Below are 25,529 nucleotides of genomic sequence, written 5' to 3'. Positions count from 1 at the left end.
GGAAAGCTGGACAGATAAATAAAAATGGCTGTTTAATACTTGCATACATTTCTCATTAATATGCCAAGCAATGGAATCCTAACAAGGCCCTTATTTCCTGTTATGCTGTATTGATCTGCATATGTTTGTTTAGTATATAAAATTCGGTACGCATCCTCTCGGTGTGAGTTGTGTGCTTTTTGATGGTGTTTGTTGGTGTCAGGCTCTATATTGGTTTTTCTTAAATTAAATAACAATAAAAAGACATGAACTAACATGAAGCACATTCATATATTTTTGGCTTTTTTGTATGAGCAGTAGTAGGTCATTCTTTAAGGCTTTCTGTAACCTGAAAGGAAGACAGCGCAAATAAGCAGTGGTGTACTTTATGTATGTTTATTTACATACACACGGAGATGAATATTTCCCTATTATAAAATGAACATGACTGAAAACCTTGATTACCAAAAAACAGTGCTGGCATTGTTTTCCTCTATAAAACCATTCTAGCTAAACTTCCAGTTTAGCTCTGTATCCCTCTCTGTCCACATACCAATAGCTACCAGCTACACTTCTCTAAATGGTTACTTTGTCACTTTGGACATGGGATAATTTACAAAACAGACCTACATTTAAACATCCTTCTATCTTCAGTTTATTTTCTCAAGATTCCTATTAGCTGAAGCAGTGCAGCACATTTATTCCTGGGGTCACAAATCCTTACATTTTAATAGTTTGCTGTTAAACATACACACACACAAACAAACAACAAAAAACAGCTTCTCACAGCACAAATTATACCTGATATAACTTTTACAGATCCAGGCTCATGCTAACAGTTTCTAACCGTAGTCAAAAGTGTTTCTCTCTATCTGCAGTGGCACCAAATTCTATTCCTTAATAGCACCATCTAAAATACTTCTTATAACTGAATTGGTACTTGCTATCGGTAATACAAATTGTCCTCCTTGCTGATTTTTTTGTATTAATAAATATTAATAAAGAATTATAAATTTTTAATACAAAAAATAACATTTCTAATCAATTTAAATGAAAAATGAAGTAATATTTATATATTCAATTTAAAAGCATAATAAGTAATGTAGTGAAGGACACTTGTGGGTGTTTCTTTTGAGAAGTCATTTAATGCTTTAATCTTCTATGTTATGACTATTTTTAGCCATAACAATAGCACTCATATTTTATATTCATATCATTATGTGTAGGATTGTGCACATTTTGTTGTATTTCTAGCTTTTTTTAAATTTTTGTTTAGATGTGTTAGGTTGTATGGTCTCTAGTTTAGCCAGGTTTCTTTTGTAAACGAGATGCTGTTCTCAGTGGGAGTTCTTGGTGAAAAAAAGGTAATGATAATCACAATACAAAAATTAAGCTGTTTCACCTCCATATTAGTTTGTGCAGCTACGTATCATACACGTGCTTGTTATCCTGCTACAACGTGTCTTTGGAGTTGTTTTCCACGGCTTTTTCTTCTCTTGATTTGGTCTCACCTGCGGTTCTCAGCATCCTTTCATAGCAGGTGTCCTGCCCTTGGTCCAAGGTGCGCCCCTAGCGACACGTTTATGGACACAGCTGCTAACCAATAGGAAGCTTGTCTTGCCTCAGTTACCGGCTTCTTGGCGTTCGATTGGTTGCTAAGGGCGGGGCACTCACATCCCGAGCAGTAGCGCTGTCAGCTGAGGCGGCACGACTCCTGGAGGAGAGAGACGAGGAGGATTGATGAAAACAAGCCACCGAATCACATAAACAAAGAACTGGTGCTAGGAAATGATCCTGTAGTGGCCGAGGTCGACGCAGAAAAGGTACAGTTAATCTAAATGATTCGCCAGTGCTGTGCCCGGTGCTGTTTAACGGCTCTGTGTCAACCACAAAGGCAACCGAGCAATTTCTTAATACAACATCGATAGCTCTAACTACCACGGGGGGCTTCTACTAGCTCTTTAGCAGCTGAGTTAGCCATAGGCTTAGCCGGTTACAGTGGTCGGCCATTAAAAGAAAGAAAAGGAGAATGTGACTTAACCTAAACTCGCTTCTTTAGTTGCCTCGGTGCCACCAACACAACGAACAATGCCGAGCGGCTTTGTGAGGCAGGTTAGCTAAAGCAACAGTGTTTATCTAAAACAGCGACTATCATAGTAAATCACACTTTATGATGGCTACGCTACACTTTAGCTATCAGCGAGGGAGCTAATGTAAATACCAGCAGTGCTACTTGCCAGTGATTACAATCTGGGAGCATTAAAAAAAAAGTGTGTCACGTCTGGAAGAGAAAACACGCACGTCTCTCAGTTCCGGTGCCCGTCTGATACCCTGTCTGGGCCTTTTGGACCCCTCACCGATGAGGTGTTTTTCGTCATTGAGAGAAGACGTATAGAGTTGTGGGCTGTGGATCAATGTGTAGTCCAGGTCGGGTGGTCTCCCGTTGTTATTATCCCATTGCTGAGATGTCCAGAAGCAGTCAGCTTGGATGTTTTGTGAGAGGAAGCCAGTGTTTGAGGATGTATCATTGCAGGCAGCAGTACCCTGCTGACTGTTTTAAATGTTTTGAAATCTGATTGATATTTAATAGGGGTTTTGTGCTCTTCTGTTGTGTTGTGTTGTGCTGTGCTGTGGTGAAGTGTTCTGCTCACACTGTTCACACATCTCAGGCTTACTCCCTTTCTTTCTCATGAATCATAGTCCTCTTCATCACTCCAGCTTTTTTGGCACAGCCAGTCAGCAGCAGCAGTAGGAGTGACCCAGTTAACTCTATTGTTCTGGGTATGGATTTACGCTACAAGTAACACACACACACACACACACACACACACACACACACACACACACACACACACACACAGTTTGACATGTGTGTCAGAGTATTGTGCTTCTCTGAGGTTCCTTCGATCCCTTTAAGTTTGTTCCCAATCTGGATTTCAAGATGTACAATTCCTGAAATCCAGACTGGTGTTTTTGGAATAAGTTTCCTCTACACCAGTCTAATTTGATTTCATTTTTAAATAAGCATAATGCATTTGCACAGATAGTGATTATTCTTACAGATTCAAAGCTTATTTAAGGAAGTCCTTCTTTAATTGTTTGAATCTGAAACTTTTTTTAAGATTTAAATTTTCTTGTACTTGCTGTTTAATACGTGGAGGTGCTTTATAATGCGCTGCCCCACTCGGGCTTCAAGTGCCTTTGTAGCATGACTGATTTATACATCAGCACCACTGTAGTGGAGCAAAAAGCCCTGCATTTATTACCTTTTAGCATCATCAAACCACATTAAAAATTCATTTTGAGAGAAACTTTATTATTTAAAATTAGAATTGGCATTTGTTTCTGTGCATTTAGTTGTAGAGAATATTGGCTATTCAAACAAAGAGTTTGCTATCAGCCACTATCCATGTGAGAGTATCATTTTAAAATTTTTGGCCCTCTATTATCGGGTTTCTCAAGTTTTGTAGAGAAGCCTTCTTTCACCCCTTTTATGATACTTGAGACTCTGTTTTTTGGCACGTTAGTGTAAATGGCTGAGTTCTTTTAAGCTTTACCGTCTATTTGTCGACAGGCCCTTCAATCCCGCTCACAGGTCACAGAGATCAGATCTAAGGAGCTCATGACAACTTTTTTTTTATTTTTTCCAGACAACTTTTAACATGAGTGGCAGAGACTAATCTGGTATAATGCTGCTGTAAGTTTCCAAAATATATTTTTGGAAGCTTAATTAAGGTTGTACGGTGTGGATGAGCATGGCCACCCTTTATTTGTTTAAGTAAATCTGCCAGAAAGTAACTGCTCAGCCATCTCCACACACACACACGTGTATGTGTGAACAACAGAAAGTGCGACCTCACACTCTGGACTGGTGAACCTCAGTCAGCTGAGCTCTCTGTCTTTCCTCACCCTCTTTGTTCCCATAGATACCACTAGACACCTCACTCCCACTGCCTTACATAACGTGGTTCTTCTGCCAGAGACACACCAGTTGACTCACACACAGAAGACATCATCACACAGTCCTTACCATCACGCTCCCTGTTTGTTTTGCCCCAGGTGCTCATTTTATGGGTGTGCTGTTCTCCGAATATTATTCAGAGAGCAGCTAAATAGTTTTTGTCTTACATGGCCTGTTAAGCCTGTTTGAGCGGCGTGTCGATGTATTGATTTAACAAAGAATTAATTGAATTTGCTTGTGTGTGTTTTGTTTGTTTTGTGTGTGTGTGTGTGTGTGTTTGTTTTAAGATTTTAGGAAATTGTTGAGGGAGCGTTGTTTCACGCCTGTAGATTTAATGGAGCTCTGAGGCTGTTTGATTATGCATTAGCCCGCACATTGGAGACTCCAGAGATACTGTTATATAACACAGCTCTATATGGAAAGACATATTGCTGTGTGTGTGTCTGTTTACACGTACACTTCAATGGCTAGTGTGATGTAATGCCGTGATGCATTTTTTTGTATTTGATGTTTTGATGTGTCATTTTGTTTTTAAAATCAAGCCATCAGTCCTTGCTTTTATCTTTTCTGAGCTGCAGGCAAAGCTAATTGTGTTTAAAACAATCTTGTCAACGTACAAACTAACAAACCTGACCTCCTCAGAAAGAAACGCTATTGGTAAGCAGAGCTTTTGTTTCTGTAATGGGCTCAAGAGGGCACCATTGTAGAGCCGGTGTTTGGGCATGATAATGGCAGGAGAAAAATAAAGATGGAAGATAATCAGTTGTTAAACTACCAATGTGGACAATACAGCTACAATACTGAGAAAAAAGTGCTGAGTCACCCCTCATTTCTTTATATTTTATCGGGAAAATGAAAAATAGGTGCAGTGATTTGTTGAAGCATGCAAAAATAATGCAAATACATTATATAATGCAAAAACAGAGTTTTTACACTTCTAACAAACTTGAAAGTTAATATTTGGTGTGACCACCTTTATTATTCAACACAGCCTGAAATCTCTTTGACAAGCTGTCTTGTTATATCTCTAAGTAGTCTTCAGGAATAGTTCTTGGGGCTTCTTGAAGCACATTCAAAGCTCTTCTTTGGATGTTGCTGCCTTTTATTCTGCTCTCTGCCAAGATCCCACACTGCTTCAGTAATGTTGAGGTCTGGACTCTGTAGAGAGACGAATCCATGGCTGATAGTGTTGCTTTGTGTGTTTTTCTCTCCAGGTATGCCTTTACTGCATTAGAAGTGTGTTTGAAATCATTGTCATGCTAAAAAAAGAAGACTCCACTATGTTTTACTGATACCTCTAGACTGTTGTACCGCTCTCCTGATCTCTTGGTTCAAACCAAGTAGTTAAGATCTGTTTTTGATTTTTAGTTAGTCAAGTTCTTGTGCAGTTTGACATACCTTGGCTATTTCTCCCTGTTTCCCTTCCACTGAGATCATTTCTGATGAGACCACAGCAAACAGTAGATGGGTCAACTGAAAGGCCAGATGCATCTCTCAGGTCCTGTCTGGATCTGGCTTGTTTTCTATTCCTTAAAGACGTGACTTTCAGATACTGTTCATCTGCTATTAATACATTTTTATATACCGCCACTTCTTTTTGTAAGATATGGCACATTTTGAGATAATAGCTCCTTCACATCTGCCTTCATGTCAGTAATTTTCATTGATTCAACTAAAGAAATGGGGTCATATTATGTTTTGTTTTATTTTTTTGTTTTTTGTGACAGGCTGTCTTATGTTATGGTTGAATGGTTCTTAGATTAGTGTTAAGTTGCTTAACAATTGAAAGACAATCCTCTGAAAATGGTCAGAGACAAGGACCGGACTGAAAGTGATTGAAAAAGGTATTTTAAAAGACCTGCAGAGAACCTGAGGCAAAATATCACAATAGGGTGGCAGACAGTACAGTAATTGTAGTGGTGCATTGCAAACTTTTAAACGTGATCAATTTTAAACTCGTGACACATCTTTTCCCTTGTATAGGCTGTTTTAATCAATTGAATCTGTTTGATGTTTGAGTTTAAGTCAACAAAAATGAATTATTAGTCTGATAATCTAGCCTTCTATTCTTCCCCAGCACTGGCTAAAAATAATTACACACCTTTATGGAATGCAATTCTTTTGCGTACAACCTTGTACGCAGTGTACAATGTGGTGTTCATACTTTACACTATAAAACAAAAATCAAAGTAGTTTTGAAAGCATGCGGAAAATGCAGCCGCTAAAAGTGAAAGTTTCATTTTCACTCTGAGAAGTCACTCTCAGCTTAAACCCTGCCCAAACATGCAGTAAATATAAACATGTCAGTTACTTTGCCTGTTTAAACCAGTTTTATGAAGGCATGCATGTATAAAGTAGGTGTTGTACTTAATCAGCTTTGTTCAGCACACACCAACCAGCCAATTCTAACATTTAGTGACATCATGAAGGATTCCCTTACTTTTAATTAAATGTTAATTCCTTTGTACTGTTCACAAGGAAAATTTGAATGTAGGATTCTTACATGTAACTTTTATTTAAACAAAAACAATTTGCTAACCTTCATTTTTTTTATTGTCACACGCATCAATGATGATAATGATTTAGTAAGACTGAAAGGTATTTGGTGCTTGATTTAACCACAAAGTAAAATCACTCTCCTTTATTAAAAGTGTTAACTTAAAATATGCACTCAGTCCCGCTCTTGCGGGAGCAAATGTCCCCGTGATCTGGACTGATGCTTGTGGTGAGGCGCAGGTGTCATTAACTGTGAACTGAATTAGTCTTGATTTTTTGCTTAAGACCAGGAGTAAACTTGTTTATCTTCTCTTGTTCGACCGGCTTGCTGAGTGTACGGGGGAGTCTGGAAACTGTTAACAAGACAACGTATTTGACTGACAAGAGAGATAAAAGTCCCCTGTCACAGAGGTCCCAGATGGTGCAATTTAAATAGTAGGTGGAGGGATGATCAGAGAAGAAATACAAGGGGGTTGCTTTGGGCTGCTGAGGTTAAACTAAGAGGTACAAAGCAGAAAAAGGTGAAAAAATTGGGTTTAAAATGACCATCATTCTCAGATTAATAATTAATTCTATGAATCTTGTTAATCTGGGATGTGAACACATGGAAAAAGCAGCAAAAATGCAATTTTTGATTTTTAAAATAAAAGATCCCACAAAAAAATGGTTGTGGCAGTCTCCTTTGACCTAGACTGTGTGGGAGGAAGTAGTTTCTACATTTCAGACTGAATGTTGAATGTGAGACTGGATGGCTCCGCTTTGTCTTCTCAGCTCAACTTTCACCTCTGACTTGCAGGGACACATTTCTTTCTTTGTTGGCAGTGTTGTGGCTGATAACTAAAGTTGAAAAGCTGCACAGTCTACATAAAACTGAACAAAAACAGAGGGACGCTCAGGGGAGGAATCACAGTTAAGGAATGGCAGCTGTTTATTTTAGCCTATGACCCTGTGGTTTGTGTGTGTGTGTCTCTTTGGGTCTATTTGGTTGTCCCATAACACCAAACCATGTCTGTACTGCGGGCAGAAGCTGGTGCTTATCTCATAATTCATATTCAGGCTGATTTGTGTGCAGGCTGTTAAGTAACTCAGAAATTATGACCAAAAAACTAATATTATACTAATAGTCAGGTCAGGTTGTTTCTAATACATATCTTAATGCAGATAAAATGAAAATGCAGAAAAGACAGATACTTTTATCTGTGGGGTTTCTTTGATTGGTTGGTCAGAATTAAAGATTAAATACAGAATAAAAGTCTCCTGTTTGTGTGTGTTCATGTGAGGAAGAGTGAATGAGTCTGTTTTTAATAGTTGGCTGTTGTACTGCCTTAGGGGACGGCACGCCTCTCTAACTGACTTTGGCACCGAGCCTCACTGTGCCTGTTTGCCAGCCGTTAGCTATTTCCTTGCTCTTTGTTTTGTCTCCAGACACTAGCTTGTGTGATGTATTTATTTGACCTTTGACCTTGATGGCATTTGAAGTCTCCTTTGTTTGTGGTGATTGTGGAGATTCAAGAAAGACAGATTACAAAATTCAAGGAAGGAAAATTCTCATTTCCTGTTAGCAGCCAGTGGCCGGTGTAGCTTCAAGCAGACGGCCTGAAGCAGGGATGAGAAGAGGGCTACAGAGTTGTGGTAACGTCACTTCTTTCTAAAGCCACATGCCTTACGTATATATTTTTTCATTTTCAACAAAGACATCACTTCCTGTGTATAAAAAGCATCACCCTCTGCACAACACCATCTTGCTTTATCCAGCATTTTTCACAATGCAGTTTCCTACTCCACTGAACCTGCAAACAGTGTTTAATGTGTAAAGTGGGTTTAGTGTTTTCCCATACGAGAGAGTTTTAATCATCCTAATTAAACCTGTGTTGCAGTCTTTACATGGAGGGCGTGAAAGTTTTGTTTTCACACCTACATGCGCAAAATCCCGGGATGATTCACCAAGTGAAGCTGATGTCATGACGATGGCATACACAGCAGGAAGTCACCGGAGGATATGGAGCTCCCAAGAGATGTTTACCACCTTACCTGCAGAGAGAAGATTGAGTGAGGAGTAAAGAAAGATTACACTTTTTTAATAAAGAACATTTACTTGAATAATAAGTGTAAGGGTTTTGAAAAAAGACCCTGCACATTATTTGCGAGGCTTTGACTTTAAAAATTTCCATTTACATATTGAGGAAGACTTTTAGTAATGTGAGTTAGGATTGCTGGATTAGCATTAAAGAACCACATAATTAGGGTTAAACTAAAACAGTGCAGTGTAGTCCCTGTGAGATTTGTTTTTGGATAAGGGGCTGGGATGTCATTTGCGTTTTGACATTTGGCGTAATTCCTGGTCCCTTTCCAGAATTAGATCAAGGAAGTTTTACCTTCAACAGTAACAGTAGCCTACTTATATCATAATGTTGTAACACTTCCGTGTATAGCTGTCATTGTTTTCTTTTTTTTCATGAGTGTACATAAATGTGCATTTGCCAGGCTTTATTTGACAGATTTAAAACCACATGACAATCACACCCCACAGTTGTCTCTGAAATGTGTGTACTAATCAGCAGCTGATTGTTCCAAACATAATTTTAGGCTACTGTGCTTCCTGTTTGTGTTTTCACCCACCCAAACACCCTACCCCCCACCCCTCCAAGCTTTGTTAATGGGTGTGTCTGTCCTCAGGAATCCTACACCATTAACAATTGAGGTTACTGTAACTGGCTAAACAGCTTCGACCAGTGAGCGCAGGGTATCTGACACACCAACACGCAGTGTTCCGGCTATCCAAAGCAGTAAACAGATGCCATTCTTTAATGCTCTACTGCTACGCGAGAGGGAAAAAAGGATGAAACAAGAGTCAGGAAGCAGGTGTGTGAGAGAGGACGCAAGAAAGAAATCATTTTTCTCATTGCCAAAAATGCCTCTGTGAGGGAAGGTGAGTAGGAGAGAGGAAAAAGAGAGGAAGAAAATGCGAGGGAGTGGAGGGGTAAAAGAACCACCCAGATTTAACAAACCACCCAATCAAGCTGCGTTCTTGGAATTGGCTCCCTCCCCTTTTTTCACCACCTGAGAGTGAAGAAACACAGCTGTGCCTCAGAGGGCTGAAAAAGACAGAAGGAGAAACGCTCTGAGAGCAGGTGAGATTTGAAGTGGGGCACGCAAAGAGAAGAAAGGTTTTACAGAAAATCTGCTTTCAAATAAAATACGATTTTTTTACAAAAAAAATGTTTTCAAAATCTTAAACAACTGTGAGAAAGCCTCGAGAGGAAGACCTGAACTCTCAGGAGAACTGTGTAACAACAAAGCGATGAGCTCACTGTCTCGGGATTGAATGAACACAACATAAAGCGAATAAACCCTGAAAGGAAACTGGATACCAAAATGTGGGGAAAAAGGTGAAGAGTGAAAATGGACTGAATGGCCTTTTTAAGTATTTTTCCTTCCTCTGGGACAAGGATTTTTTATTTTATTTTGAGTCTTCTGTGGAACAATGTAAAGTTTTCTTTCTTCCTCTGAGGAGGGCCACATTTTGACAATATTCTACGAGGTGTCGGTGAGCTCCTGTGGAGACTGGCTAATGAGCAAATAGGGGAGACATGTCTCTAGAAGATGTCAAAAGCACCACCAGCCTTGGGGCTGAAAGCAGTGCTTCAGATCATTGCAATGGCCACTGTCTGAACCAACATCAGGATCACGGGGTAAACCAAAGTGAAGGCCAGGATGAGATCGTTCTGGACCGTATTGCCTCTCTGTCAGTGGATAAGTTTGATCCCAGTGACTTCACAGGGAGGTTTTCAAAGATCCAGTTGAGGTCCAGAAAGAGGAGAGGGATCATTAATAGAGGTATGTGGAGACTGGCTCTACAAATGTTGTGTGTTTTGGGGTTTTTTTTGTTTTCTTCTTCTGAAGAGCACAAATGTGAATGAACACAAGATGAGTCAACACAGAGAGGAGGCAATGAGATACATGTTTTGTAATATTCCCAGGAAGTTTGAATGTGATTGCTTATTTGTCATGACCTGAGGAGTTAAGTTTAAGGGTGGAAATGGCAGAAAGACAGGTCGAACATCCAGCTGAAAAAATGATCCTCCGCTCGCCAGCTGGAATGTGGGTGTGTGCGGTTTTTAGCCGCTTTGAGATTTTAAATAACTCAGATCTTCTGCTACCTGTTTAGACCCCGTCTGCCTCTTTATGTACACCACTGCAAAGCTCGTCTTTGTTGTCACTTGGAAACTAGACTCGACAGGTGTATTTGTTGTGGGTTTTGAAGACCCTGTGAAAACTGATACCCTCTGTGTCTTTAGAAAATGCCACAAGGTTACTCCACTGATCATGAATCCAGAAAGAGGCATGCCATTTCTGGCCTCAGGATTGTTGTTTTGCTCAAACCACTTGTTCTCTCTCAGCTTACCTTAAACTCTGTGAATTGTATGTCTATACACTTCCAACATTTTAGGGAGTCTTTACAGGTACACTTCGGATCAGAGTATTGTTTAAATTTTGTAATAATGTATCAGTTTTTAGATTTATTAAGTCAAGTAATACTGAATGGCATTTGAAGGAAGATCCAATTGAAGGCACTTTAGGATAAGAAAAGCAGAATGCTTATTTTGTGTCTCTGATTGAACTTGAAAAAAGATGGAAACATAGGTGCATGTTGAAGAGTGAAAAGGGGAAATTCTGGTGTGAGGTAGTGTCTGTGCAACAAAGCAGCACCTGCACAAACATGCCTGTATTGAGACTTCTCAATAAATGAGCTTGTAGAGTGCAAATGTCAAAGAAATGCGGTGAAATGTAAGATTATAGAAGCCTCTGCTGCTGAGATAATGTACATGTGTTAGTCTTTGATGGTACACAAATGTGTTCTCACTAGAGTTATCTGACCCAGCTGTGTCAAGGACACACTACTGTGTGAGCCCCGAGCCTCAAACAGCCTCTCTGTGGTCGTTTGAAGCAATTTATTTGCAATCTGTGTTTATGCGTGAGAGTGTGCTCATGTGCTGTGTTATGCTGGTTCGGTTAGCATGACAAAAACACATCACATTAACAGATGTCTGACACATGTTGACTTGTTTACTATGGTTTTTGTGATTGTGTCAGTTTGATTTATGAAGCTGAAATGAGTAATACAATCACAGATGAATAGACATTTATGCTAGGAGTTCATTCCTTGATTGAAATGTAATATTAAACATCCACAGCTCCAACATCTCCATCATTAGGTCGTGAATGATAATGCTCCAGTGAAACGATGTCTGTCTGTGCTGGACACAATGTATCAAACAGTCTCTGTTTGACTGATGAAATTGTGTAATCTCACTGGGATTACATTTCAAGTGTGTGTCTTTGATTCAAAGATGTTGTTTAAAGGACATACCATTCGCTCCCTCTATTGTTATTGTAAATTGTTAAAGTCACAACTGTTAATTTTAATTTAAGAGAAAAAATAAATACTTGATTTATCTCAAAAGTTGGCAAATTAGTGTGATACTAAAAAAGTTTTTTAAAAAGTGATTCAGTTTTGAGGTACGGTGACGATCACATGGTTAACTATGACTGTGACTCTGTGCCTGTTATAAACTTTCTCCTCATGCTGAAAGTGAGAAATCGCCTCTTTCTGCATCACTCTCTGTGTTTGTGCTGATGTGGAGGGCAGCTATTTACACCTCTGTACCCATTCTGTGCCACTCAGCAAGTGGGAAGTGTTATATTCATGTAGTGTAAGACTGTCTCCACCCTCCCTGTGACAGCCACTCAGTTACCACTTTTCTGGTTGAAACATTTTCACTGTCATATTAGATAGTTGACACATGGCAAATATTGGCATGAACAGCTCTGATCTTTCCAGTCTAGAAGAGATGACGTCAGCTCATCATCATCATCATCATCATTTATTCCTTTACTTTAAAAGCAAAACAATAAAAAAATAAAAAATAAAAGCCCCAGCAGTGAAAGCTGTTCTGGAGTTTACTCTTGTTTGCTTCCCTTCTCTTATCACTTCTGAGCTTGGCTTCTGTCTCTCATTAGCCACTGTTTGCTGTCTGACTAGAATATATGTAACTCCACACATGATTTTCTTCTTCTCTTCTACTCAGGGCAGGGTTGACATGCTCCACCATCTCATGATACAGAATGGTTTTCCACAAAAGGCCCCTTCGTACTTTCAAAAGCTGAAAGGGTGGTGTTGTTTCTTCACATTCTGTTGATAGCATTAGTTCAATCTGAAGCTTGTAAACGGTTTTGATTTAGAATGAGTACCATTAATGGAGATGACTCAGCTACTTATCTTGCAGATAGTCTGTTTAGCGTTGCTGGTTTACACACTGCACATGATTTAAGCTCCACCTTTGATTGTTTAGATGGAGTGGCCCCCTAGTTAGCAACCATCATTAGCAGTGGAGTCTTTTGGGCTAAGCTTTGTAGAAGTGTGCAGTGGCTCAATGTTTCCGAGGCTCAAAGGTAGCATACCTTGATGTGGATAACGTCCTCACACCTCCTCGCTAATGTATTGTTTTATAACCATCTTATAACTGCCACATTTTCAGAACAACAGGTTTGCATTATCTGATGCTGAGCAGCCTCATGCTTATTGATTGTATCACTCATTCATTGCACCACAAAAGGTCAGGTTATTATGTTAGACTTATAAACAGACGTATAAATACAATAAAAATTAATTGGTGACTCATTATACTTGTAGACCAAGTATAAATGAAATCTTAATTTACGCTTCACATGTATAAGTACCCTGTGTATATATATGTGTGTGTGTTCATGTGTGTTTGTCTGTGTGAGTAAAGGAGTCACATTCCAACAGCTGGCATGCCCGGGCCCCTGCTCAGAATGTGAGGAATCTCAGCCGCTCCATAGGGGTGTGTTCATCTCTATGTCCATGATTTTTTCTCTCTTTCTTATAGGCTCCATATGTGTGTCATTGTAACCCAATGGGAAATATGCCCCCTTTCCCTGTTGTAAGTCCTGAAATTTTATTGATTGTCCTATTGTGCATCTGCGCTGTGCTCCGGCGAACACTCTGCAGACTTCATTTACATCAGTCAGAGCAGAAAGAGTCAAACGGCAGTGCATAACAATTCAAATTTCCCATATGTAGTCCCACCACCACCAGCAGCCGGCACATGTAACTGTTTAACCTAAGGTGGGTCAACAAACAAACATGCAAACATTTTCATGCAGTCTCACGAGCAAGACTGGATGAGAAAGATAAGAGTGCAGACTTTTAAATATGATTTAGCTGCCATCTCATCAGTACAGCACTTGGTGCACCAGCAGTCAAGTGGTTGTTATACACAGGATGTTTTGAAAGTTTCAGGAGAACATTTTGAAAATTGCTTCATATCTAATGATTGTCAGTTGGGCTTGATTGGCTTGTATGCAGGTTAACAGACAAAATTGTGATTTGCTTATTCTGTCAGGCCCAGCACCGTGATGGGACAACAGACGTTGCAGACAGGAATAGGCTTTCAGTGCTTCTTTGATATATTTCTCCTCCTGTGGGATTAAACTGTAATTGTCTGTTAATATGAACCAGGCCATCCATGCTTGGCAGCTCTCCTGTGAGCTGCCAAGCTTTGCATAATACTGTATCCTATACACTCTTTACTCTTCCTCTCACTCTCATTTTTTTGCTCTCCCTCCCTCGGCCGCTCACATGTCCTGTGGCACTTCCGCTGTTCATCCAGGGAATTGCACAATGACCCTAATTATCCACTTGTACTTCCAAGCTTTTTCAGCCAACCGTAACATCACTGCCACAACTTTATGCTTAGGCAGACATTTTCAAAGGCTTTTTAAGGTAGAAAGAATTTAGTTTGTACTTAGGTACACTAAAGACTCAGTTAGAAGTTGAACTAAAGCTATGACATGTGGCAGGTTATTATGAGATGCTAGCAGAGTCCTGACATACAGTGTGTTGGTACTGGCCTGTGTATCTACTTAAAGGAAGACAAAATTAAATATCAGCTGCACTGCTGAGGTAAGGGATGCTTCATCAAGCAAAGCAGATTAAAATCTCTTAAGCTGTGATAAGCAAAGGGAGCCAACTCTTTGCTTCGATTTGACTTTTCACACCATGACTCTGTATCTTCTCACTACACACTCAAGACAGCAGAGATACCTCGTCGTTTGCAAAAAAAACAAAGAATCAAGCTCACATTCACCACATTAAATATTTATCGTCTGGAAATGATATCCAGCAGCACCAAGGCACCTGAAATGATCACAAAAACATTCACTCAAATGTCGCGCTGTTAATTACGTGATCAAATTTGTAAAGCATGAACATTGCATCTAAATTATTGACAGGTTAATTTCCCATGTGCCACATGAATCATTTCAATTCTGCCAGAGGTGTGAAGCAGTTGTACCAGCTGATAAGTCAGGAATAAGTCAGACTTCATTATCAGTGTCAATGTCTAGGCTGGCTGACAACAACAACACATTTAATTTAAAAAAAAATCTCTATTCATCTGAAGGGTGTAACAAAAAGGTTAAAAAATAACTCTTTTGCTTGATTTAATGAATAAAAAATCACTGCAAGCCAACTAGTGACAAAGATGATGATGAATCATGGAGGGAACATGAATGTCTGCACCCGATGTAACTTGCACATGTATTGAATGGTGCTAAAAATATCCATTTAAAGAAAGAGAAATATATTTTAGTTTTATTTTAGTTTATTTTTTGTCTTCTTCTTCCTTCTGGGATTTGGATACAACAAGAAAAGTATGCATACTATACACAAAAACACACTATTGCCCATTTCTTGTTTTTATACTTAAGATGAATTATTCTTAAATGAAGACATTGATCTGACACATGTAAAATGTAGCCAATTGTGTTTATTGTTATCATTTTATTATCATCTCTCTACCCTGTGTTCATTTGAGAACACAGGGTCGGGAGGGCCAGGATGAGGGCCGTCAACTCATCAATTGTTTCTGCATTTTGCTTCACTTCTTCTAATGTTGCTTGTGTTTCTCCAAGCTTTTCTTTCAGTTCTTTAGCTGATGCCTCCTGTGTTAGATTTGCCTTAAGCATGTCTCTATTTCTCTCTTGTGCGTTGTTGTGCAGGTGTTCTAAGTGCTCATTTCTTCTCTGGATTTCTTTAAGCGTATGCTGCAGGTCTTCTTGTATTTTCTCTTGTTGTTGCTTTTCCGCCTGCATTTCACTGTTCTGGCGCCTCAAGTTGTTGAAGTTCAACAAGATCCCATTAATGAGCTCTGAGTTATTTCTTGCAATTCCACTGATACTACGCTGCATCTCCGAGCATAGCTTTTCCACTTTTTCATTTTCTCCTTCCAGTTCAGTTGATTTTTCCTTCATTTCATTACAAAATTCTTGCATTTGTACATTTTTCCTCTCAAGGTCCTGGAGAATAAGTTTTTCTTGTTTCTGTTGTTCTTTCGGTTCCTCTTCTACCTGAAGAAGCATTTTATTTTTGAATTCTGTTTCATCAAGCTTTACCTTGAGCATTTGGTATTGTTCCTCCATGCCTTTGAGTTTGCACTGCATTTCTCTCTGCTTTTTGTCTTCTTCCTCCTTTTCTTGGAGGATTTCTTTAAATTTTTCCAGCGCTTCATCAAGTTTTGCTTGGCGCTCCTGATTTTTTTGGCCCATGTCTCGGAGATCCCACTGCATCACCTCAATAGTAGCGTTCCTGTCTTGAAGCTGGGCAGATATCTCTTTTACTTCGGCACTCTTTTTCTTGTTCTCTTTAATCAGGAATGCAATCTGCTCTCGTGCTTGACCAAACATTATTCCCCAGCCCTCATTAATAATGTTTATGTCAGGCTGGCGTTGTTGTCTTTCTTCAAGGTGTCTATTTTGTGCTTCTATTTGTGTTCACTTCTCCTGGAGTTGAAGCTTCTCTTCTTCAAGGTGTTTAATTTTGTTTGGTAGGTTGTAGTTCTCCTTTCCTTTCCTTCTTTCCTCTAATGCCCTTTGAATGAATAAGGCGCCATCTGGGGAAATTGGCTGGCCACACCAGGAAGGAGAGGCGGCGTAATCCTTTTTTCTTTGTTGGTATTTTCTTGGATACATGTTGGAATCTGTGCACAGTTACTCTGAAAAGGTTTCCAAATATTTCCAAATGTATCTGGTCGAACGTTTGAAGACTGTGAACAAACTGACTAAAAATTGCTGCTTTTCACTTGTATTTATGGAAAATCAATAATCAAAGGACGTAAGATTCCTTGCCAATGAGATTGTGACATGGCATTTTAGAATGGGAATATTGTTTTAAAACCCTTTTCAAAATTAACTTAATATTTGAGTGAAAAGATTGAGGGGGAAAAAAGTGGGGTTTTTTCTACATAATAGAGCTATAATAAATGTTCTGGGGGATTTAAGTACAGAAATCAGCTGCTAAACTATTTTTATTGACTTTTGGTGTTGGGAATGATTTACAGTCTGTTCTGTAGGAACGCTGAATTAATATATTGGCTGTCTGGCCCCTTCTGGATACATAATAGTTGCTGAAGGAGATTTTTTTCATCCCCAGCTGATCTCCATCCATATTTATATAAAATCTAGCATGCTCTACACCACACAAAGTCAGAAGCCAGTTAAAATCTGTGTGTGATACCTGAGGTGGTGCTGCACTGACCAGTTGTTTCTGGCAATTTGCTGGCTCAGCCTGCCTATCACTGCTACTCTTGGCTCTTATTGGTCAGTGCAGGCTGACGGCATGCTCACTCAGCATAATATGAAACAGAGCAGGAAAACAATAGAAACATAAGTGCTGTTAGTCTGCTCCATTATAGCTACAGCGGTATGAAAACTGCCTTTTCATTGTCACTCACTCACTAGTTTTCACCTTCCCAGTTTATCGCCCTCTATTTTCAGCATACCCTCTATGTAGCACTAGCTGGTGTGTGTGCGTGTGCGTGTTTGCCCCCCCCCTCCCCCCCGCACTCTTTCTCTGTCTTCCCTCTAAGAGGATTGGCTGCTTGCGTCTACCAACATCTGTGTATCACTGTCCTGAGAGAGCAAAACAGAGAGGGGATGGGGGGTGTTAGCCAGCAAGATAGCAACACAGAGCTCAGGCAAGCCTGAGAGACACTATTTCTCTTTCTCTCTGGCATACACACACTCTTCCTCGTGCACACATGCAAACAAACACACACACTCAGCAGTAGACAGCCGCAACATCCGCATCGCTCGCTGCCCACCCGCATCCTTCTCCCCCTTTCTCCGAGCCTTATTCCTGTCGGAGCGCTCTCCTCTTTCTCTTACTTGCTCCGTCTGCAACGCCTCATCCTGCCGTCCTGTCCCCGCTCTGCTGTCTGTCACCGTGGCGACATAGCCTCTGCAGCCATGGCGACCAGCCAGCAGGATTCGGGCTTCTTTGACATCAGCCTCAAGTCTCTGCTGAAGTCCTTTGGAGGCAGTGAGTACAGCTAACAGATCACTGTTGTTGTTGCTTGCTGCTGTGCCCAACAAATGTGTGATACAGTCTGCCCTCAACTCATCATTAATGGATCCTGCAGTGTGCAGACTATGCTTATTTGTGTTTACGTTTGGAGTTCAGGGACAAACGGACGGCACACAATGTGATCGACACTGTCAACATTTGGCAATATTACGTAACGTAATAATGGAAGACAAGTAGTTGAGCAAGAGCTCCAGAGAATGAGGGTAAATCTGGCTTCTCAGCAGTTTTCTATACATAACATTACTTAACAGAAAAAAAGTGTCACTATTTGACTTTGAGCCTTTTACAGAAATTCTAAAGTCAATCAGAATTTGTCAATAAATAAAAACAAAACAAAGCTGTCTGTTTACATGTGATATTATTATGTGCGGTCCAGAAGACTCAAAATATCTGTTTACAAAACAGAAGGTAAAGCCACTGTAGGTCGCTGTGAGGCAGTCCGTCACTGGCAGCATCTCTCTCGACTGTTTTCACTGGGACATACTGTACTTTACAAATCTGAGACATTACAGTAGTCAGAACACATCGCTGTATTATCGCCCCATTTGGACTCATCTGCGTGCAGCCTGTAGTTTACCTTGTAGAGAATGCAAAAATAAGGCTTTGTTGTTGTTGTGCTGCAGTGATTTTCCTGTACTGGCTGATCACTTCTTGTGGCAGTCTTCAGTTTGTTTATGTGTGCCTCTTTGAGAAGTCTCTAGATTCCATGAGAATTTCTTGCCTTTCGCACAGCTCATGTGTCAGGTGTGCTTTGAAGGTTACTGACAGCAGGGGTTACGTCGGTGCAGTGGTTAAGGAGGAATTTCACTGGCCGTGTCGATGGTTCCCCTTGAGCTATTGGTGATGTAATAGAAAATGAAATCACTGCAGAAACAGACGTGTTTCCTCACTTGTCACAGCTGTAGACCAGACGCAGACATGTTGGTTTTGTTTGGCTCAAGGTCATGATATCGATAGCAATCAGAAGACTTAAAAGCCAAGAATCAGGCTTTTAGCTCCAACTTAGGTTGGTGTTTTAACTTTTAAGTTGCTGTGGAGTGAAATCACTAGACAAATAGCTGACCTCATCATCTCCTGCCATCGCTTTGAAATAGTCATGCGCGTAATGTCAACTACTTCGGCTTTAGTTTTAATCCTTTTTTAAAATTACATCCTTAAAAACATTTCTAAATTCTTTCACCTGTAATGTTCACAACAACACGGCAGTATTTTGGATTACAGTGGCTAAGATTTGCACTGCTGTTGATATTCATTCAAACTTAAACCTCTCATAACTACACAACTAAGGGTTAGTTCAAAAATGACCAAGAATAACACAATAAAAACTCCAGAATACCTTTATCTATCAGGTACCTTCTCTACCAGCATACAGGTTTAGCTCTTCTTGGTCTTGGTGAGTTGAGTCAGTGTGTGTTTGTGTTGTTGTCTGTGCTTTTACAAGTGATTCATCACAGTCCATATTAAACTGCCCTCAGACTGTGCAAGCATGTGCACAACTGATATGTCTTTTCACAAGCCCAGAAAAACTTAAAGGTATTAAATGCTAACCTTAATTTAAACGTCCATATTAGGATTTCTGTGTGACAGCTGCATTGTTGATGCATCAAGATGTGTATGCAGTCACCCTGTCTCATAATGCGTGTTATTCATGACTCATCCTGCCAGGGTGCTTGTCTGCTAGTATGACATGATGGTTGGAGGTAAACACCAGATGTAAATTCTCTCCACTTGGTCTATTTTTATCAGATAATCTGCTGATTATTTTTAAGACTTGATGCCCACAGTCCAAGTCAGGGTTTTAAAATGTGTTGCTGTCTCCATCCAGCATCAAAACGGCAGTGAAATTTCCTTCAGTGGAATTGTGGCTCAAGGAAAAACAGTGTTGTTATTGTCAATTCTGCTTTTTATTCCTCTTCCTCTTCGTCTCTTTGCCATTTCAGTCCCTTTCGTCCTTTGTCTCGTTCTTGCTCGCACATTTTTAAATACATTTTTCTCAAATAAAATTTGGAATTTATTGTAAATGTAATTAAACCAAGGCAGGCTTGTATTGACTGGACATGGTAGAATTCTGCTGAATTACTCCCTTCATTGCTGAGTCATACAAATGGTCTACAGATGATCACAGGAAGTGCTCCACCGCAGCTTTCCTGGGCCGCCACGACTTTCGACTCTCAAACACAAGCTTGTACACCACTGTGTTTCACTGAGCAGTTGTAATAGATTATCTCAGTTTGAGACCACCTTCTATTGTGTGTGAGTGTGTGTGTTTCTGTATATTATGTCTTTGTGCTCATGTGTCTGCAATTGTGTATGAGTAGGGGTCAGTGGGAGTGGTGGGTATGTAAGAGAGTGACCGCCAGCAGTCTATATATAGCACCTCCCTCCGCCCCTCGGCTTGCTCTCGGAGCAGTGTTGAAATTCCAGCCTAACTCTTCTGGTCAGATCTCCACAAAGGGCAGACTTTACTTAACTGCTATTGGCTACTTAAGGACAGCCCTTAACCATTTTCAAAGAAGCACTTAATTTCAATACTTCTTTCCAAAGGGCTTCAAAGAATTCAAGGTCACAGGAATTGTTGTGCAGAGCAGTGTTGGCAGGTCGGAGGCGGAGCAGAAGCAAAAGTAGAAACTGATAGCTGACCTGTAGGCTCATGTAGCTCTCGAGCACGAGGCCCTACGCAGCCTCTAATCTACTCAAACCTCTCCTGGAGCAGGACACTGGAAAGGTTTTTTGATCCCTGTTGGTAGATTGCCCTTATGACAGAATAAATGGTTGTTGGTTGTCTACTTTTATTTTAAGAAGACACTTCTGCACCTCCTCTTCAACTTTCAACTGGAGCTCTCCTGGCTCTGAAGCATCGAGGCATCTTCACTTGGGCGGATTTGCTCTGGCTATGGCTCCTCCAGTGTGTGGCTGCAGCTCATCACTCTGTTTGATTTGGACTGAATGTGGGATAGAGCTGTAGTGCTGCTGTCATGACAGTTTTCTTTTTGACCTCAGGCTCGTGTGTTTCGCTTTTTCTGTCGTTTATTTTCATAAGGATGGAGATTTACACTTTTAGCTTTGGTTAAACCGACCGGGTGTCAAAGCTTTACATCAAAGGGACTTCTGTAGCATTTTTGACAATGGTGGAGTAGACAAAGGTCCTCTGTGACTTTAACCTCTTGCAAGGAATTGCTTTTGTTTTTAATCATGGCTGCTGTATTTCACAGCCTGTAAAATCCCACCGTTTTTTTTTTCCCATTTCACCCACTGTGTCCTTGTAAGGCTGTCTGCACCATGGAGGTGCCAACGAAATGGAGCAGGGCTAGTGTGATCAGCTTCATCAAGGGCCTTGGTAAGCGTAAAGGCTTGCGCATTCATATGAACACCTGTTTGCAAAGCCTGAGTGCTCAGGTTTAACTCAAGGGGCCTGTCATGTCCATGAGTTAGTATTTACATCTCACCTTTCCTGTGAGGTCAGGTCACATGGTCATGAAAGGTCAGTTTGATCTGGCATCGTTCTTAATGCAAGCACACTAGACACATCTGGGAAATGTTGTGGTAATTATTGCTTTGTTTTGTTTGGGGGGTTGGGGAAGTACTTTACACATTTTTTTTCCTCCGGCATATTCTGGGAATCAAACCTGCAAATGTTTCATTCTGTTTATTTATCCGAGTATGAGATTTATTACCACAGGAGATAGCACTCAGCTGCGTGAATGCAAAGCAGGGAGGATCGTGTAAGGATTGCCAGAATCGGTGTCCATCGCCGAGCCATAACTCAGTCGAAATTTGAACACACAGATGTGGTTTTTATTAGTTTGAATACAATTTATGCTCAAGAAGATGATTTTGTGAGAATCATCAACCATGAGAGCATTGCAAATATGAACTTCTAATGCATATTCAGCGCTGTTTGTCATGGTTCAGAAAGCAAAAACAGGCTGAAGGCCCAAAAATGATGAGATCTGTAGTTCAAAAACCTTTAGCATTAAATATGCTCCAGTTAGCAGTAACGCTGATAAAAAAATGTGTGCACGCTGGGGGCACAGAAGTATTTACTGTAACTCAGGGGTGACCCACAGAGTCAGAGTACTTCAGACTAACTGGCCTGTCTTATATGTCATCAGCTTCTCCAGTGGGGCTGAAGCCATCCATCCCACCTGCCAGCGGTCCCTTGGGTGAGAGGAAGGGCCCCGTCGTCATGGCGCCTGTCAACGTGGACCCAGAGAGCAAGCCGGGCGAGTTTGTCCTAAAAAGCTTATTTGCCAACTTCACCTTGCTCTCTGAACGCAAGATCCGTATCATCATGGCTGAACCACTGGTGAGTGACCGAGCTTCGATTCGTTCTTTTTTTTTTCTCTCCATGACGCTTAGTCCACTTCTGTCTGTGTTACAGCATCATAAACACGCATTTTGGCCCTCTTATTTCATTATGTTAGTCATCGGAACTTTGGATGACAGTGTATATTGGCTCGACATTTTTATGCAATCCACAGTTTCCAACCTTTTTTAACTATCCAGAAAATCCTTTTGAATTGAAATGAATTTGAAATCCTTTTCTGTTCCTTCATCTTTATTTCTCCCTTTCCTATCCCCCAGCCATGTCTGTCCTGTCTGTAACAACTGAAAATAAAATAAAATAAATAATAACAACAAAGGTCGATCAAATGGAACAAAACAACAAAGCCGTGACGATCCATTTGGCAAAGTAAATCCGTTGGGTATCTCTGTTGGCGTTCAGACATCAATTCTGACGGCTAAAAAAACAAATGGGAAAGGCAAAAAAAAAAAAAATTCAGCCAAGCAATAAATGGACAAAGCAGTAAATCAGGGAATGCCTTCTCTTTATCGCTGTGTTTAGTGGATTGTATTTTACCTTGGAAACCCACGCACACTCCAGAGTCAGCGATCAAATACACATTTAACCCAAGGTTTTTTCTAATATGTCTGAGCCAGAATATTGAACCTCTCATCTCACCTTTTTGTCTGTTTGACAAAGTAAACTTCTTCACTTTTTGTTACATTTAATAAATGCGACTATTAGCTTTGACCTTCTGACCTAGTGATTTATGAGTCTCACTCGCTCTCTTTTTGGACACAATGACCATTTTGTTCTGTCAGGAAACTGAACTGAATTTCTTTTCCTTGAAATTCAAAGCAAAATATTTACTATAGCTAGTAGACTAACATGAGTGTTTTCCACCTCTGTCTGTTCTTATCTGGCAGGAGAAGCCACTAAACAAATCTCTGCAGAGAGGAGAAGACCCACAGTTTGACCAGGTGTGTGTGTCTCATGTGGACACATACTATATACACTGTCACATATTTTGAACAGGACTAACCTTTTTGCCATCCTTTCTCTTTGTCTCTTGGCTCCGTCTCTTCTTCCTGTCATGTCCAGCTGATTAACTCTATGAGTTCTCTTGCTGAGTACTGCCTGCCATCCATCCTGAAGACTCTGTTCGACTGGTACAAGAGGCAAAATGGCCTGGAGGACGAATCCCATGAATATCGACCCCGGGCCAACACCAAGTCAAAAAAGTGAGAGAAGATTAAAATATTGGAGCTGTTTGTGCACATGAACACATGAACTGGATCGTGAAATACCTTCCTTTTAAAATGATTTATTTCAAGCAATGTAGGCTCAAATATTCCCAAACCAGCCTGAAATTTAGATGAGGATGATTAGAGTGATGGTCAGTCATTGTCCAAACATAGGTGTGAATGTCGCGCTTACTCATTAATATAACATAGACATAGAATTTGAGGTAGAAACCAAAATATGACAACTTTGAAGACCCGGCAACATTAATGCATTACATAGCGCAGTCAAAAGTGACCTTCACAGCTCTGTGCACCTGGGCCTAACAGAACAGACACCGTTATTGTAAGTGTACTAATATCGTCTTATGTCTGTCTTTCTCAGTGATGAGCAACAGAAGGACTACTTATTGGAGCGGAGGGATCTGGCGATAGATTTCATCTTTTCACTGGTGCTTATTGAAGTTTTAAAGCAGGTGGGGCACATTTTGCAGTCTGATCTGTTTGGCATAATGTCTTTTAAATGTTTAAAGGAGAAGCACTGATAATAATGCATATTATTATTGTCCTTCCAGAATAGCTCGTATGTGTTTAAGTGACAAAGTAAATGTAATAAAATTACATTTTACTGCAGATCCCCCTCCATCCTCTTTTGGATGGACTCATCCAAGAAGTCGTTAACCTGGCCTTCAAGCACTTCAAATACAAGGAAGGGTAAGACAGACGACCTATAAAAATTATATTGATACAAAAGAATGCATTAAATGCATTTTAGTTTTCAAATTCGTAAAAACTAACTAGTGCACTTGATTGATAATATTCATGTTAATGTTTAATTTTTAGGTATCTGGGGCCTAACACAGGCAACATGCACATAGTAGCTGACCTCTATGCTGAAGTAGTGGGAGTCGTTGCTCAGTCGAGGTATTGTTGAATTAATTACTGCTTACACTGTATGCATATTTGTGTAGCTGCATGCAATAAATGTTTGTGTCTCTCATGTAATTGTAGCTGTTGCCAGTACTTTTTTATTCAGAAATAAATCTCCCTGAAGACCCAACATGTACAGAGCCAAAGCTCAATGAAAACTGAAAGCGAGTGCTTGATATTGAGGCCAGTGTTTTCAAAATGTAACAGCTGAAGTGGGTACGAGAAATCTTAATATTTCACAGTGTTATTGTTTTCCCAGATGTCTACAGTGAGTGGGGTTGTGGAACTCACAATAAAAAGAAAGTCCAGCTTGTCTCGTCAGTCTTTAAAAACTGCTGACTAAGGATGTGTGGTCATAGAGTAGAAATACAACAGAGAGAAAAAAAAGTATTTTTTGTCTTTAATTTGAAGTAGAATCCAGGTCGTGTTACAGCTGTGGGCCTGTTTGTCTGGGTTAAAAATTTAATATGTGGCAACAGTTGCTATCTGCCCTCTTTTTGACCCAATTTTCAGTGAAATCAGAGATTACAAATGCCGTCTCTCCGACTTCAGCACAAGTAAAGAACATAGTGTAGTAATAGCTGTGTTCCTCAAGTCTGAATGTGTGTTTGTGTGCATAAGGGTAATGATAAGGGTCCTCCAACTGTGTCACGTAATGTCATGTGCGATGAAGGATAAAAAAAAGAAATAAAAAATCTAATTTTACTGAGTTATTACTATGTAATACAGTTACACATGGCAGCTCACAAACTGTCACACACAAACACACACACACAAAGATAATAACCCCAAAAATCCACAAACTTAATGGAACAAAGTTATCGACCAAGTATGAGATCTAATTGAGCAAAGGGAGAAAAACTGTCTTGTGTTCTTACACTAATCAAGTAGCATTCTGAATCACCTTTCTGTTATTTATTTGCACTGCATTCTGCACACACAGGACTATGACAAATTTGAGTACACACTCTTTTCAGTTTAGTTAATGATAACAGTGTTTATATGTGCTTTATTTAAACTCTCTGCACGTAGAACAAGGCTAATAACTATTTCACCTACTGCACATTGCCCCTCCAGCGCCTTTCTAAATATAGGCTTGTGGAGCACTGTTGTACTGTTGGTAGAATCTATCTGGCTGGTTGGTACATATGCAAAAAAGCAGATACCCATGTGCATGTGTTTTTAAAAGGG

The 25,529-nt window shown here is 40.1% G+C and overlaps 2 protein-coding genes across 7 annotated transcripts in view; both read left to right on the top strand.

The window, feature by feature from the left end:
- The window catches only part of rxfp2a (relaxin family peptide receptor 2a), a 45,319-nt gene extending 41,345 nt beyond the window's left edge, over positions 1-3,974 (top strand). The window contains exon 20 of the mRNA XM_013915307.1: positions 3,906-3,974. Coding sequence (XP_013770761.1) covers positions 3,906-3,974 — 69 coding nt within the window. The remainder of the gene's footprint in view (positions 1-3,905) is intronic.
- The window catches only part of fryb (furry homolog b (Drosophila)), a 55,976-nt gene continuing 32,095 nt past the window's right edge, over positions 1,649-25,529 (top strand). For 2 of the 6 annotated variants that reach the window (XM_013915310.1, XM_013915309.1), the window contains exons 1-7: positions 9,457-10,273; positions 21,995-22,188; positions 23,094-23,147; positions 23,269-23,408; positions 23,794-23,884; positions 24,043-24,122; positions 24,252-24,332. In XM_013915310.1, coding sequence (XP_013770764.1) covers positions 10,027-10,273; positions 21,995-22,188; positions 23,094-23,147; positions 23,269-23,408; positions 23,794-23,884; positions 24,043-24,122; positions 24,252-24,332 — 887 coding nt within the window. In that variant the 5' untranslated portion in view covers positions 9,457-10,026. Of the gene's footprint in view, positions 1,803-9,456; positions 10,274-17,424; positions 17,838-21,994; positions 22,189-23,093; positions 23,148-23,268; positions 23,409-23,793; positions 23,885-24,042; positions 24,123-24,251; positions 24,333-25,529 lie in introns of those variants that run through there. The other 4 variants (XM_013915314.1, XM_013915312.1, XM_013915313.1 and 1 more) reach the window with 3 other exon arrangements.

The sequence above is a fragment of the Pundamilia nyererei genome, unplaced genomic scaffold (assembly GCF_000239375.1).
Source record: "Pundamilia nyererei isolate P.nyererei 1_Seehausen unplaced genomic scaffold, PunNye1.0 scaffold00286, whole genome shotgun sequence".
Taxonomy (NCBI): domain Eukaryota; kingdom Metazoa; phylum Chordata; class Actinopteri; order Cichliformes; family Cichlidae; genus Pundamilia; species Pundamilia nyererei.
The sequence above is the reverse complement of the archived record's forward strand: the minus strand, read 5'-3'. Positions and strand labels throughout refer to the sequence as shown.